The sequence below is a fragment of the Triticum urartu genome, chromosome 7 (assembly GCF_003073215.2).
Source record: "Triticum urartu cultivar G1812 chromosome 7, Tu2.1, whole genome shotgun sequence".
Classification (NCBI taxonomy): domain Eukaryota; kingdom Viridiplantae; phylum Streptophyta; class Magnoliopsida; order Poales; family Poaceae; genus Triticum; species Triticum urartu.
The window spans coordinates 567,912,449-567,928,285 of record NC_053028.1 but is presented as its reverse complement, the minus strand read 5'-3'; the positions used below and the strand labels follow the sequence as shown (position 1 = coordinate 567,928,285).

At 51.7% G+C, this 15,837-nt stretch overlaps 1 protein-coding gene and 1 long non-coding RNA gene across 2 annotated transcripts; one reads left to right on the top strand and one right to left on the bottom strand.

Moving 5' to 3' along the window:
* Positions 1 to 3,617: 3,617 nt before the first annotated feature.
* Positions 3,618 to 6,548, top strand: LOC125521088. The gene is made up of 3 exons (XR_007289006.1): positions 3,618 to 3,993; positions 5,840 to 5,916; positions 6,073 to 6,548. It is a non-coding gene; the product is annotated as an uncharacterized LOC125521088 (long non-coding RNA).
* A 5,455-nt stretch (positions 6,549 to 12,003) lies between these two features.
* On the bottom strand, positions 12,004 to 14,282 carry LOC125522760 (serine carboxypeptidase-like 34). The gene is made up of 6 exons (XM_048687792.1): positions 13,912 to 14,282; positions 13,712 to 13,819; positions 13,504 to 13,599; positions 13,300 to 13,392; positions 13,112 to 13,200; positions 12,004 to 13,029 (listed from the first exon to the last, which is right to left on the bottom strand). The coding sequence occupies exons 1-6, from the start codon at positions 14,219 to 14,221 to the stop codon at positions 12,214 to 12,216; spliced, it is 1,512 nt and encodes a 503-aa protein (XP_048543749.1). The 5' UTR covers positions 14,222 to 14,282; the 3' UTR covers positions 12,004 to 12,213.
* Positions 14,283 to 15,837: the final 1,555 nt, after the last annotated feature.

Genomic DNA, 15,837 nt, shown 5'->3' with positions numbered 1-15,837 from the left:
ACCCCCGCAGCAGAAGGCACTGATTAATGCTAATGATTTAGTAACTACAAATTTCTGTATTTTTCTTTACCTTGTCCTGCCCAGCATTGTATTCTATTTGTCTGCGAAGACTGAACATGTTGCCAAACATTGCGGTGCAAAGTAAACACATCACCCTGCCTGATGTCGTACTATATATAGCGAATAACCTAACAAGAAATCTGCTAACACACAAAGTAATTTAGTTCACATATGCATTTCTGTGTTTCTTTTGACTTTATGTTTTTCTATGCATTTGCCAAATCTATATATTTAGTTTGAATAGGCAGTGAGGAATTAAGCATATATTTTCGGCATGAGCCCCTTTAAATTGCTAGATGAGAAGGAATCTTAACTTAATGGGTCTTGTGAATTGTAATATACTATTTAGTTTAACTGATGCAATTTCCGTACTAACAAGTTTTCACTTTCCTGATGTGGGTGCAAGGGTGATCGACGCTGACTAGCGCGGCCCAGTGGGCGTTGTGCTCTTCAACCATTTGGAGGCGGACTTTGCCGTGAAGCACGGTGGCCACGTCGAACAGACGATCGTCCAGGTGATTTTGACACCGGAGGTCTTCGAGGTGGAGGTCCTCGATTCCACCGTCCGAGGGAGTGAGGATTCGGGTACATTGGCGTCTAAACTCTGAGCCTTGGTAGATACATCTAGAGAAGCGATCTGTTTAGGTTGGTGGTGGACCACTACGGGAGGTACTTCGATGATGGTTGTGTGTCTGATGTTAAATGGAATCTTGAGATGGTTCTATGACGTTGTTTTGGTTTGCAGTGGATGTATTACTATTCATGAATACTACATCTAACTTTTTTTTAATTCATAAATTGTTAGTAGTAGCGTGGGGTAAAAGTGAGCGCTACTACTAGTTAGCTTAGTAGTAGCCTGGGTGTTAGCTTAGTAGTAGCGCGGGTGCACCTGCGCTACTACTAATCATTTAGTAGTAGCGTAGGTTTAACCCACGCTACTACTAACTATTAGCTGTAGCGCGATACTAGTAGCACGGGTACCCGCGCTGCTAGTAGCCATTTTACCCGCGCTACTAGTAGCCTTTTCCCTAGTAGTGCTAGGAGGGGGAAAGGCAGGGAGAGAAAGAGAAGGAAAGGGGGCGCCCCCCTCTCCTAGTCCAATTTGGACCAGAGGGGGCGCGCTGCCAGCCCTTGTCCGGCCCCTCTCTCTTTCCCTTATGGCCCAACAAGGCCCAATAGCCTTCGGGGGGGTTTCGGTAACCCCTTCGGTACTCCGGTAAAATCCTGATTCTACCCGTAACACTTTCGATGTCCAAATGTAGGCTTCCAATATATCAATCTTCATGTCTCGATCATTTAGAGACTCCTCATCATGTCCGTGATCATATCCGGGACTCCGAACTACCTTCAGTACATCAAAACATATAAACTCATAAAACCGATCGTCACAGAACTTTAAGTGTGCGGACCCTACAGGTTCGAGAACTATGTAGACATGACCGAGACATGTCTCCGGTCAATAACCAATAGCGGAACCTGGATGCTCATATTGGTTCCTACATATTCTACGAAGATCTTTATCGGTCAAACCGCATAACACTATACGTTGTTCTTTTTGTCATCGGTATGTTCTTTGTCCGAGATTTGATCGTGGGTATCCCAATACCTAGTTCAATCTCGTTACCGGCAAGTCTCTTTACTCGTTCTGTAACACACTATCCCGCAACTAACTCATTAGAGTTGCATTGCTTGCAAGGCTTATAATGATGTGCTTTACCGAGAGGGCCTTGAGATACCTCTCCGATAATCAGAGTGACAAATCATAATATTGATCTATGCCAACTCAACAAGTACCATCGGAGACACCTGTAGATCACCTTTATAATCACCTAGTTACGTTGTGACGTTTGGTAGCACACAAAGTGTTCCTCCGGTATTCGGGAGTTGCATAATCTCATAGTCATAAGAACATGTATAAGTCATGAAGAAAGCAATAGCAGTAAACAAACGATCAAGTGCTAAGCTAACGGAATGGGTCAAGTCAATCACATCATTCTCCTACTGATGTGATCCCATTGATAAAATAACAACTCATGTCTATGGTTAGGAAACTTAACCATCTTCGATCAATAAACTAGTCAAATAGAGGCACACTAGTGACACTATGTTTGTCTATGTATTCACACATGTATTATGTTTCCGGTTAATACAATTCTAGCATGAATAATAAAAATTTATCATGAAATAATAAAATAAATAATAACTTTATTATTGCCTCTAGGGCATATTTCCTTCAGAGCCCTCCCTCACTCTGACAGCCCCGATGGCCGAACGTTTCCCCGGCGATGAGGCGGCGGCCAACGGCTTCGGCCGCCGCTCGCTCCGCGAACAGGAGTCGTGGCTCCTATTCAAGGTCAACATCCCGGCGCCACCGGACATGCGCGTCGGGCCGACGAGGTGGGGGCTCAGCGACGGGGGAGTGCCCGTTCCCCCGTTGCCCGACGTCGTGGCACGCGCCCCCTACTTCGCCGCCGAGGTAGAGCTCGTGCGCGCCTCCCTCACCGACGAGCAGCTCGCCCTCCGCCAGTACGCCGCCGACAACCACGCGACGTGGGCGGCATACTTCGAGCGCCGTCAGAGCAGATGCTGGCGTCCACCAACGGGGCGCCGGTGGTGGGCGACACGAAGAACAGCAAGGGACGCCGCGTGTGGTGGGGCGTCACCGGTCCCACGCTCGAGGGCGTGCTGACGCACCTTGAGGGCGGCAACAACCCGCCGCTGGCATACCCCCCGGCGGCCGCCCCGGCCCACCGCCGACACGCCGGGCAATGGATGCCCAGGTGGTCCGGCTCCTCCTCGTCTTCCTCCTCGCACTCCTCCTCACGGCCTTCTTGCCACTCCTCCGGCTCTCCGGTGCTGCTTGGCATCAAGGCCGAGCCCGCGAGGGGGGAGGGGACGCCGCTCGGCCGGCGCACTCGCAGCGCCGGCATCATCATCAACGAGGGCGGCCGGCGCGCCTCCTCCGCGCTTCGTCAAGCCAAAGACGGAGCCGGGGCTCGCGCCGGTGAAAACGGAGCCGGGTCTCCCCGCCGTGAAGACGGAACACGACGACGTGGAGCTCGACGATGAGGCGGCCCTGGAATGGACACGCAAGAAATTCCTGAAGATGAAGGGGGAGCGCCAGTGCGCCACCCTGCGGCGCTTCGAGCAGCGCCGTCGGGGCCGCGACAAAGGAGGAGTCGTCGTCCTCGACGACAGCGACGACGACGACGCGCCGCCGCCGCCACCAATCCGCCTTGGCGACGCCGGGCAGGGGTCTACCAGGGACGGTCGTGTTAAGGAGGAGAAGGCCGCCGCCGACGACGGCGACGAGGATGGCGGCGACGACGGCGACTACTCCGCGTTCAGCGAGTTCTTTTTTAGTTTTCTTTGCTATGTACCGCGAAACATGTCTAATATATGCCAAAGTTTGCCGAAATTTGGACGTATTTAGCCGAACTTCATCGATCGTTATTTTTTCCAAAAAATTTAGACATGTCTGGAGCGGCCCTGAGACCGGCGACTGGGGACCAACTCACCCCAGGTCGTTTTTTCGCCGGCTAGTCCTCAGGCGGCGATTTTAGGCACCGTGGGAGCGCCTCAAAAAGCCACTGTAGCGATCCCCAACTCAGCTCTCACACAGGCGACAGCGCGGCGGGGCACGCCCGCTACGTCCGTACTTCGCCGGCCGCTGTCCACAGTTGCCCACCCAGCGAGGCAGCGAGCCTCCTCCTTCTCCGGCCTCTCTCTGCCGTCGACGCCTCGGCCTCGCCCGTCCCCCGCCCGCCATCTCTCATCTGCTGAGCCGTCAATCTTACGGAACGAGCGGTCGCAGCTGCTCCGGTCGCCGGCTAGATCTGCAGCGCCATCCCTCCACCCGCTCACCACCGTGATCTACCTGCCGTCACCGGTCCTCTCCCTCTGCCGCACCTCCGATTGAGGTGGAGTTCAACAGTGAGCACTTGTCCCTCCACTCTTTTCCCATAAGATTGTAGTCCTTCCAGTATTGTTCTTTGAAGAAAACCTTTGTATCGATCACGTGCTGTGTTGGTTCAGAAATTGAGCTTGTTTGTTGAATACCGTGCTGTCTGAACATTGTATGACGTCTCTCAAATCGACAGTGCGTAATTCGGGTGAAGGATTTTTGTTTTGGTTGGTTAAGTGAAGTTCAGAACTGGTGAGTGCTGACACTACTATCTCATTGAGGTCAAGGAATCTTTGTGTTTGGCGCTGTGATCTACTGGGGAGAAGGCATTTTCCATTCACCATCTTTAGGCAGGCAGGAAGGGCCATGACCAGTTATTGTTGCGATTTCTTGCAAAAACAGTTCACTAATTTTCAATTGTTGGAAGCATCACGCTGGTGAATGGAAAATTAAACGCTCAAGTTCGTATGCTACTCAGAGATGTTTAGTTTCTTATAGCCTGGAATAGTGGTTCTGTATGTTGCCGTGGTAGGAGGGAGTGCTGAAATGTTTTGGCTATCATTCCACTTGATTGGCTTGTCTAAGGGTGAAACCGGATCGGCTCGGGCCGTCACGGTTTGTACAGATTGATGCGCACAGATGGTTCTTGTGTCTGCAGTTGGAGTGGGTGCGCCGGCGACGGTCTGCCCTTCCATGTTTTGGGTCTGCCTGTTTCTTGCTTCGTCACTGTGGCCGTCCGAGTGTGCCTCCCTTTGCCTTCTCATGCTCGTGCCCCTTTCTCGTCTTTCTCAGAGGATGGACCGTTGATATTCATTCTGTCAACTTCCATCCCCTGTCCTCCCACCTTGCCGGTCGATTGTGGTCACCCGGTCTCCTGTTTTGCTCTCTGGCTGGTCATCTTGGCCTTCTGCCAAACTCACCGGTCACCGCATGGCCTTCTGCTGCTGCTGCCTACCAGTTTTCTGGACAGCCATCCGTTCATGATTCCCAAAATAGCCATGCCTGATCTGAACCGCTTCTCTGAATTGGTAAGCGCTCAGATAATAAGAGTTGTTACCATGGCCACATTATTGACCCTAGTGCAGTGCAAGGCTTATTCTCTCATAGTATTGATGAAGTATGGATCCTTTCTCTTATAGTATTGTAATTTGGATATAGGTCTGATCAGTGCAAGTATATTGTTTCAGGACAAGAATTTGCTAGATTGCCTCTTTGGCATTGGTTTATTTTGCATTTATATTGTTCGCCTTACCATGATATTTAAAGTGCAACAATATTTAAAGTAGAATTTTTGGGCCTCCGAATGTCATATGCATACACATCCAGTATGGATGGAAAAGTAAGTCAGGCTACCAAAAGAAATAACAACATTTACAGTGTTAAGTTAAGAAAATGTCATAATCACCAACTTACGGTGGCAATATTTTACCACCAATATAAAAAACTTAGCCAGTTGCCTCTCCAGAGTTTAGATAAAAAAAATGTCCAGAGAGAAAATCTCTTTCCAGAGTAGTTTTGGTTGAAGCCGTAGGTGCAGAAATGACATATGTTAATTATATGAGCCTTTACATAATCTGGTACATGGAAATTTGCTGTGTTAGATCCTAGAGTCTAATTAACACACTTAACGAATATGTGCTCTTCAGATATTTTATAGTGCTAAACTTCTAGGGCTGGAGCAGATTTTAGATTGGCCTGCATTATCTCTTTTTTGTTCAGGATATGTTATTTCTTGACTGTATTTTTTATTCTTGTGATTTACTGGTTTGGACCATGAATGGTCGTTTTATGGAGTGTAAACTGTGAAGAAGCGCTTAGGATCTAGGTTTATGTATGTTTCTTGGGCTAACTACTTCACTCATTTCTTTTCTATAGGAATGAGAGAATTTTCACCCGTGTTCAGTTGAAGTTCGAGATTTCATGATGTATTAGTACTTACTAATCTGGCAAAGGTAATGCTGGCACAACGTTTCTTTACCATTTGTTTCGTTTTTCCGGTTTATGATCATAAAATATTTCTTTTTCAACGGGATCACCTGTTGATTAATTAACCACTGGGCTTGCACTTACTATTTCTTTACCATTTGTTTCGTTTTTCCGGTCTTAAGATCATAAAATGTATACCTGGCCAAACCTCGGGCCGGGCCGGGCCTAGCCAAGCCCGAGGCAAAAAACCCAGGCCCGAGCCCGGCCCAGCCATCAGGCCTGGTTTTTAGGCCCAATCCCGGCCAGGACACATAAAAGCCCGGCGGGCCTCGGGCCGGGCCCCTTCAGGAAATCACAAAAACGACGGGCCCGGCAGTCTCCCTGCGTCGCCCCTGGGTCAGAAGAACTAGTGCGGATTGTACTCCTTTTGCTGAACTCAGCTTTGTAATAACTGGACTTGATATTTTGCTGAACCTGTTCTGAGAGGCTTCTTTTAATTAAAAAAAAGGATATTATAGAACTGAATTGGACATGTTGTACTGCTTTTCGACAGTAGACCTCAACATGGAACCTCTCAGCATTTGGAGTCCTTGGCTTCGGACCAAAGAAGCTCTCAGATTCAAGATATGGAAAATGGTTGCTGGTATTTCTGATCCTACCATATGTCCATCGGCTATGTAATGCTTTTCAACGAAAATTCTACTTGTGCCACACATGAAATCTATCAGTATCCTGCCATCGTGATGGTACGTGGTGGTGTTTGTACGTTCCTCTTTCCTTTCTTTCGCTTCGTCTGTCCCTCGCGCACCTACAAGTTGGACCAACCTTGCACTGCGCTAGGGCAACCCCACCTCTCGTCGAATTGCACTGCCACCCGTCTTCTGTGCTTCCTCCGCTCCACGCACTGCACTATCCTATCATCTCCATCCTAACATGTGCCGTCGCCCACCGCCAGTCAAGGCCGCCGCCGATGTGCACTACTGCAGTTGATCGACGGCGCTGCCACGGGCAGAGATCTACGGCGTCCTCTTCCGGATTTGTCCCACTTTAACCCTGGCCGTCTATGGCACATCCCTAGGCGTCCCTTTCCTCCTCGGACGTGCGCTCTGCGTGCTCCATTCCTGAGCCTCCCTCTCTTCCATGGCAAGCGGGCAACATCGATTCTGGATCTGGAGATGTTGGTCGTCGTTTTATTGGTTTGGGATGAGTTTAGCTGTGTTTTCTCTTGTTTAGATCGAGCATCCCATGTCCCTCTGCTCTGGACACCATGTTCATACCCTTGCGTCCGCGTCATGTGTTGTATCACACCTTGTACTCGCTCTAACTCCTATCAATGAAATGATGTGCAAGCTTTGTCGTATTCACGAAAAAAAATCAAACGGGACTATACCATAAACATGAGCAGGCTATAGAACAAATTTCTTGACTAACTTCTAGAGGGTACACATTTGCTACCGGAAAATCACCACTGGTTTGGGCATTGTTCATTTGTTGCTCTTAGCGTGAAACATTTATTTAGATTTTTTCACAAATAATATGGAACTGTGGGAATTAATTACATCGTTACATTTCCTTACGTTTGGGCATTATTGTTTGTCGCTTACTAGCAGACAACAAAACATCTCACGAGGGCACGCCGTCCCGCCTCACTTTTCCCTTCCGATTTCGCGAGACTATATTTTGTACTCCCTTTGTAAAGAAATTTGAGAGCGTTTATGTCAGTACTTTAGTGATCTAAGTACTTTTATATTTCTTGACGGAGGGAGTACTAACTTACTGTATAAAGCAGTAAGCCTAAACGAGAGGCATGAAAAATTCAGGTACATGAGAATCGTGTAGATCGAGTCCAGGATCATGCATGGCAGTAGTTCCCCGCTCGAGGTCATACACATACAACGCCTTGTCCTCGTACGTCAGAAAGTATATGCGGTTCCCCTTTCCCAGGCCAGCAACCCGACGGGCATCAAACGACGCCCCGTAACGGCGGGTGCAATCGACGAGGAACACGGCGCCGCCCAGCGTGTCCGCTCTCAGCCAAGCTCCCGTCGAGAGATCCAGCTTGCGCACCACGATCTGCGTCACTCTTCGTTCAGACAGTACCGGGTGGCAGAATATCAGGCTGAAGAGCTCGCCGTTGCTCTCGACGACGAGATCACACCACATGGTATACCCCGTGGGTTTTATTATTCTACTACTATGTTCCAACAGGTCGTGCGTCGTGAACGTTGGGTTGGGAGAAAACTCGAGCGTCACAATTCCGTTGGCGTTGTATGAGCAGAATTTTTCACCAGCCCGTTGCAAGGCAATTGTCCATCAAGCTATGGTGACCATGCGCGTGCCTGAGCCATCGGCTGCCTCCTGGTACTGGACGGCAGTAGTAGAAGACGCTGTTGTCACGGTCTAGTAGGAGCACGACGCAGTCTGCGTCTGCGTCAGACGGCCTCCGCGAGAGCAGGCACCTGCCGTCTCCTATGCCGTCAAGGAGACTGTCTTGGTCGACGTGGAGGTGAATTCTCTTGAAGCTAGACGGATTCCATAGGAAGGTGTCGCGCGATTCGAGATGCAGCATCAGCAGCCAGCCTTGTGGTGTCACCCAGTAGCGGTGGCCTGCGAGGCCGGCGGCTCTCCTGGACCTGCTCAGCAGCTTCCTCTTGGGTATGCTGTACAAGAAGATGGTGTCATCGTCGTCGTCGGACTGGCCACCACCGCGGTCGAATAGCAGAAGCGGCGCAAGGCTTGGATCCAGCGGCACCGGCGACATATCGTTGTCACCTCCGGGTACCCTGCTGTTCGCCGTGTGGCAGTGCGAGTCCTCCAGCTGGTCCGTGAACGCATCCGCACCCCGTCGCACCATGGCCGCGGCGTCGCTCCGAAAAGCGCTTTTGTTGCCAAAAAAAGGTCCTTGTCGTGCCCTCCTTTTTCTTTTCTCTTCGTACGTGTTACAATCTGATGCCGTATCTTTGTATATATACACAGCCGAACCAACCGATCAAACTAGACCATGCCATACACGGACTCTACTTTGCTAATCTAATTTCAAACTGGTACTCCTACTCCGACGCTATCTTGACTAGGTCACGATAAAAAAATCGGACACTACTCGGACGCTATCTTGACTAGGACACGACAAAGACCTATTATTAAGTAGCAAGCGCCAAGCGCGCCGCTAGTTCCACGGTGCGCGATTTTCTGGTCCACAGCTTACCTCAATCATCATCAACCACGTACGAGATGGAGCCGGCGACATCGCAAGAAGGGGACTGCTGGTCGTCTCTCCCGGCGGACCTGCTCGTGCTGATTCTGAAACGTCTGCGGTGGTCGAGCCATCCCAGCTTCGCCCTGGTGTGCAAGCGATGGCGCTCCGCCGTGTCGCCCTTCTACCCGGCGTGGATAACCCCGCTCCTGCTCAGCTCCTCCAACGTCGGAACCAACAACGTCCGCTACTACAGCCCCTATTATCACAAGAATTTCGAGGTTGCCGACAACGCCTTGCCGGGCGCCAAGATCGGCTGCGCCGCCGGGCAGCACCTGGCGCTGTTCCTGGACGACCACCGAATCCTCGACCTCCAACTCACGAGCGGCGCCGCCCACGAGCTGCCGCCGATTGACGAGGCGTTCAATGCCAGGTACGACTTCCTCGTCTACGACGGCGAGCAGACGATGTACGCCGTTGACCCCAAGTACGGCAAGGTGCAGATCGCCCGTGCAATCAAAAACAACGTCGGCGGGTGGGGTGATTGGGCAAATACGGAGTTTTATCTCGACGAGCCACAGATCATGGCTTCCCCGGACTGCAACCCGGTCCTCCACGGCGGCGCCATGTACATCCTAGGAGAAGACGGGCGGCTGGGCGTGTACGACGAGGAAGGGCACGTTCAAAGCTTCCAGGTTCTCGAGAAGCCCCTGAGCTTCGGGTCCGACGAACGCGAAGAAAAGTACCTCGTCGAGGATGACCGGGGCGAGCTAATGGCCGTTCTGTTCAGCCCACGTCGTCAAGCTCGACAAGCGCGCGATGGAGTGGAAGAAGGTTGAGAGCCTTGAGGGAAGAGCCTTGTTCACCGGCACGCGCACGACGATGGTGAAGAAGACCGACCTCAAGTGCATGCAGAACAAGATTTTCATTCCGAGACTACACGACTGGCCCGAGACTGTCCATGTTGATATCGTTGAGCGAGACGGTGAACTCGCCTTCCTGCCGAAAGAAGGATGCGCAGGTGTTAAGACTGGCAGTTGTGGCACGGGCATATGGTCTCACCAACTGGGACAACACCAAGAAGCAAGCGGGTATTGGGGGACAGAGAGACTAGACTATAGTATCTGGGTTGATTTCGATGGTGCTACTTGACTTCGCCATTGGGCATTTTGACCGGGCGAATGTAACAGCTAACAGGAAAGAACATGTTGACTGCCCTCGGCCCTACATAGAGGCAATTGACAATTTTCTTTTGAATAGTTTGGATTGCTTAGAGTAAATTGCACAAAACCATCACTTTGAGGGCAAGGTTTGTGAAAACCACCATAATACATTTTTTTTTTTGCAGAAAACACCGTGTCTTCAGTAATCTTTTTGCAGAAAGCACTGATCGGCGGATTAGGCTCAGATAAGTGCGATTATGACAGATGGGGCTTTTTTTTGCCTACGTGGCGTTAATTTTTGTTCATGTTTGATTTAATCTAAATTTATAAAGTAGCCCATGCAATTTTACACATACAGCCCTCCCTCACTTCTTCTCCAACTCTCTCCCCTCTCTGCAAAATCAGAACAGAGCTTGGCCTCCCACCGCCACCCGCTGCCACATGCCTTCCCCCAGCGCCCAGCACTCCCAACCGCCCTCAAGCACTTGGCCGCCCGCCGTCGCTCGGGATCCCACCGCCGGACGCCGCCGCTCGCTGCTACTGGTGGTGCTTGCTGCCGGAATGCGGGTACGTGCCTTGCATCGGCGAGGCAGGGTCGACGGCGGCTCAACGCCGGCATCTTCTGCGGTGAGCAAGATCCAGCCATTCTGATGCTCACCGGTGTAGGATCCGTCTGGGGCCGTCAGAGCCGTGGTCGGACCAACGCGAGAGGACGACGACTGGGCCGAGCCCGATCTAGATCTTAGCGACGACTAGGTGAGCCCCTGCACCGTGCACATCATCCCGCTGCATCGGCGGCCCTGGTAGCTGCTGGAGCTCCGCCTTGCCTGCACGAGTGGGCCGCTCTGAAGGAGATGCCGAGCACATCTCCATTTACGAGCGCGCCTTCCAATGTTGACCGGTGGATCCTCCCATGGCGCCGCAACAGAGCAAGCCTCCCTGACATCTTCGGCCGCCCGTGACGATGCCGGAAGCTTCTCTTGAGCAGCGTCGCGTCCTCCCTCAGATGCGGCAGCGCGCCACCATCGTGCCCCCCATGGCCGCTGCGTCTCCTCGTGCGGACTACGCGCTCACCTCAGCCAGCCGCTCCGCTGCCCTCTGTCATTAGCTAGAAGACGAAAAGGGGGGTAGAGAGGAACACAAAGAACAGGAGGGGTGTATGTGTAAAACAGTGGGGACTACTTCGTAAATTTAGACTAAAATTGAACAGGCATGAAAAATCACGCCATGTAGGCAAAAAATGGGTCCCATCTGTCATAAATGCGATCAACAGAGCCAAATCCGCCGATCAGTGAATTTTGCAAAAACATTACTGAAGACATGGTGTTTTCTGAAAAAAAAATGAATTATAGTGTTTTCTGCAAACTTAGCTTTCAAAGTGGTGGTTTCCTGCAATTTACTCGATTGCTTACCATATGTGTCACGTGGTACTAGAGGTAGTTGACATTTGGTATCATATATACGTAGAATCTGAAATGTCATCATTGAGCTACATACATTTTGAGCAGCTAAACCGAGTAGGAGTTCAACTAGGTGTGGCTCGAGTTAAGACTAACGACCCGTCTCGCAGTAAACTACAGAAAAGACCACAATTTGGGCTGAAGTTATCAATGCTTAATGAAAAAATCACCAGAAAACATGCATTTCGGTTGGGGTGTTTGATGACTTTTGCACAATTGTGATGTTTTTCTTTTTCTTTTTTTGCAATTTACTCTTCGGCTGGGGATGCTCTTAACTGGGCATCGTACCGAAAACCATGACCGCAACAGCTGAATTCGGTCTGACCGTACCAAGCTTTGAGAGTGCGCCTGAATTAGGTCTGCACCTGAATGTACGAAAGTTTTGATTTACATACGACATATGAAACTAGATTTTCGTTCAAACCTATTAGATCGATCGACTACAATTCATTCAAACAACCTCCAACATATATAATGGCTTTAACGAAGCACTATTTCCAAGCTTAATTAAGCGACGATGGGTTTGGGCGGCAACTCCTTGGCGGCGAGGAAGTGCGCGAAGAGCTGGCTGGCCTGCACGGGGGTGACGGTGGGCACCATGTGGCCGGCGCCGCGGACGGTGACGAAGGTGAGGCCGTCGTAGTCCACCTGGAAGCCGCCGACCTGGTCGCTGGTGAACCACGCCCTCCACTGCTTGAGGGTCCTGAGGCCGAGCTTGCGCAGCGCGTGGCGGGTGGACGAAACGGGCACGCGGCCGTCCGTGTCGCCGCTGTACACCCACACGCGGAGGCCGGCGTCGACCATCCTCTTGATCACCGGCAGCGTGGACGCCGGCGAGTCCTGCCAGTGCTGGAACAGCGGGTCGCTGCACGCGGACCAGGCGTAGGGGATGCTCCCGGTGGCGTTGGCGTGCAGCGCGTGCTGCACGTCCCGGCGGTTCAGGTACGCGGCGGCGTAGTTGTCCAGGCACGGGCCGTAGCTGTTGTAGCGCGGCCGCAGGGGCCTGCCGTTGTCGGACCGGTGGAGGCGGCGCGGCAGCTGGCCCGCCGTGCCGGCAGGGTTGGCGGTGCAGGCGGGGGTGTAGAGGCTGTAGAGGTCGATGTGGTCGAAGGCCCCGTAGAAGCCGTTCAAGGCGCGGTCGCAGGCGGGGTTGCTGGCGGGGTTGTGGCCCGTCGAGGAGAAGTCGCTGCTGTTGCCGGCCTGGTCGAACCTGCAGTGCTTGTTGATGTCGTCGTAGAGCTCGTCGGAGATGACGGCGTGGTCCCACGCGTAGTCCAGCATGCCGCGGTCGTCCGACGCCTCGTCAATCGCCGCGTTGCCGATCTGGGACAACTAGAGGTTAACATCATCGACGACAAGGTAGATAGCAACATCTAACAGCAAATCAACAGAATTGATTGCGCACCATGAATCCCTTGAAATTGATGCGCCTGCTCTTGTGCACCTTCTTGTTCTGCTCCACGATCTTCTCGGCGAGATTGGGGACGTAGTGCCCTACCAAATATAGAAGATTGATTAGATTTTCCCTACTATTACCTAGTTAATGTGGTACCATAATCACGAGATTGATCGACGGGTAGTGGCAGTACTCACCGGCATAGCTCTCTCCGGCGATGTAGAAATCGTGGCCCTTGAACTGCGGGAACCTCTCGAACCAGTTGACGAGGAACGTGTACGCGTCATGAGCTGATTCATTCACAAACGCATCCACTCGAACGAGTAAGTCAATCACTCAGAGAGAAACTAGAAAAGTATGCATGGGTTGGGTACTTGGGTCATGCATGGATGGATACGTACTAGCGAGCTCGTCGCCGAATCTCTCGAGATCGGCGGTGGTGTTCGTGTAGGAGAATCCGACGCCGGCAGGCTGCTCCAAGAAGAGCAGATTTGCCTCTGCAGTTGCACACATACAAGAAAATTAACAACTAAAGATGAGCTATTTAACTGTAATTACCAAAGTTGACGGCGCTGTGAGTTTGTGAACGAGCTGTTTGGCAGTACGTACCTTTGTTCCATGCGTTGGGGTTGAGCCGGAGCTCAGGGGTGCCCTTCTGGATAAGCAAGGGGCCAATCTCCTCCAGCGCTCCGTACCCAAGCGACGAGCATCCGGGCCCTGCATGCATGCAATAACATTTTTGACTCTAGAACGACCAACGATAGGACTCAGATCAGTCGAGTCGAGTCGATGCTCATGGTGGTGCGTACCTCCGTTGAGCCAGAGGACGAGCGGCTTCTTGGCGACGTCGTGGGTGGCCTCGAAGAACCAGTAGAAGAGGGCGCGGCCGTGCGTCTCGTTCACCGTCACGTACCCGGCGAACTGCCGGACGCCCAGCCCCGCCGGCTGCCCCGGCAGCGCCTCCACCAGGTCCGCCTCCTGCCTGTCGAACACCTCCGCAAACCCGTGGTGGTGGTGGTGGTGGTGGCTGTGGTGCCTCGCCGCCGCCACGGTCGTCGTCGTGGACACGAGCGCGACCGCCAGCAGGAGGACGACCGCCGCCGCCCTCGACATCGTCATGGCGGCTACTCGACGTACGTAGATCGGTCGACCAAAGCCGCTTGTGAACTGCTACGTGGTACTCTGCTCTGCGGGTATTCCTCCTCGAGGCATCCGTATATATATGACAGCAGATTGAAAGTTTTCCATATCGGATTTCGGCTGTGTTTGGATGGAAATCAAATCTCTCGCAGGGAAAGAGATGGAAATCAAATCAGCTCGTAGCTGGCCGTTGCGATGCAGGATTTGGTTTGTCTGGTAATTCGTTATTAGTCCGGCATCTATTACTGTACTTACATCAGCATTGCTGCTTGCTACGTATCTGGACGGATTAAAACGCGGCCAGACTACTGGTTCCAGGAATCCAGCTGCTGCTATGCACGCACGCACGCATCTGGACGGATTAAAACGCGACGCGGCCAGTCTGTTGAAAAAGGATCCAGCTTGCTAATTTCATGCAATCGATTCCATTGTATGTACTGTCGGGTTTTGTTACGAATTTTGGTCACGGGCTTGTTGTTGCACGTTGATGATTGATTGGTTCGGTGCCGAGACAGTACCTCACATATATGCTCCTATATGGTAAAGCAGTGCTGTACGTACGTAGGTGCCGTGCCACGTGTATCTCTACAAATACGGTCGAGTTAGTCGGTCTAGACCATGACACAATAGGCCAGTACACAAAAGTACACCATCAGGTACATCGAATCCTCATCAAACGTATGGCAATTACTCGCTGCAGCGTGGTAATTATTTTGAAAAAGAATTGCACTACTCCCTCCGTCCGAAAAAGCTTCTCCGGACGAAGGGAGTACATAACAATTTTTCAGTTTTGAACGTGGCATACATAAGCATGGCGATTTTATCAGTTTTCGCAGGGCAATTCTGATCGTTATATTTTTAGTGTTAAAAATCTGCAACATTTAGAGCATCTCCAATATATGTATTTAACATCACCTAAAAGTAGTAGACGTAAAATTTACATCACCAAAAAATGATTGTTATATCACCGAAAAAGGGCCAATTCCAACAGATGATGTATAATAGATGATGTAAAACTAGTGCTCCAATAGATGATGTAAAACTAGTGTTTCGGTGGCATGCCAGTGGCACAGGTGCGGCTTGGAATCGGGCGTCGGAGTCGCAAGGAGACGACCGGCGGAGTCACGGAGGCCGTGCGGCGCGGCGGCGGTGGCGTATATTCTACAAATTGAGTGGCTTCGAGTCGGCCGGAGTTGAGGCGTGCGGCGGCGGGGAAGTAGCGGAGTCGCATGGAGACGACCGGAAGATGGAGGTGGAGGTTGTGCGGGTGCCGACAGGGACGGAGATGCTTCAAATCAGGGACGGCGCAGCAGCGGCTGAGCGGCTTTGATTCCGGTGATTTCAAGGCATGGGGCGGCGGAAAAGCGGTGGATCCGACGGCGGCAGGGGTGTGGAGTGGTAGGGCCCGGCAGGCGGGCGGGCCGGTGGCGGGGTGCGGCGGAAGGAAGGGCGATCATGCAGTGGAAGGTTCCAGTGGCAGTTGGGCTTCGCACGACACTGCTGCATTTCACATATAGATGTAAAGCCTGCACCCAAGTGAAATATATTTGCATCACTTGGTGATGCATTTTACATTTTACATCAGATGTTAACTC

Coding starts and splice junctions, on each gene's coding strand:
- LOC125522760 (XM_048687792.1), bottom strand. CDS start 14,221: ATGACGATGTCGAGGGCGGCGGCGGTCGTCCTCCTGCTGGCGGTCGCG. Junction 13,600..13,711: donor CCCCAACGCATGGAACAAAG/GTACGTACTGCC, acceptor GTGCAACTGCAG/AGGCAAATCTGCTCTTCTTG. Junction 13,201..13,299: donor CGCCGGAGAGAGCTATGCCG/GTGAGTACTGCC, acceptor TATATTTGGTAG/GGCACTACGTCCCCAATCTC.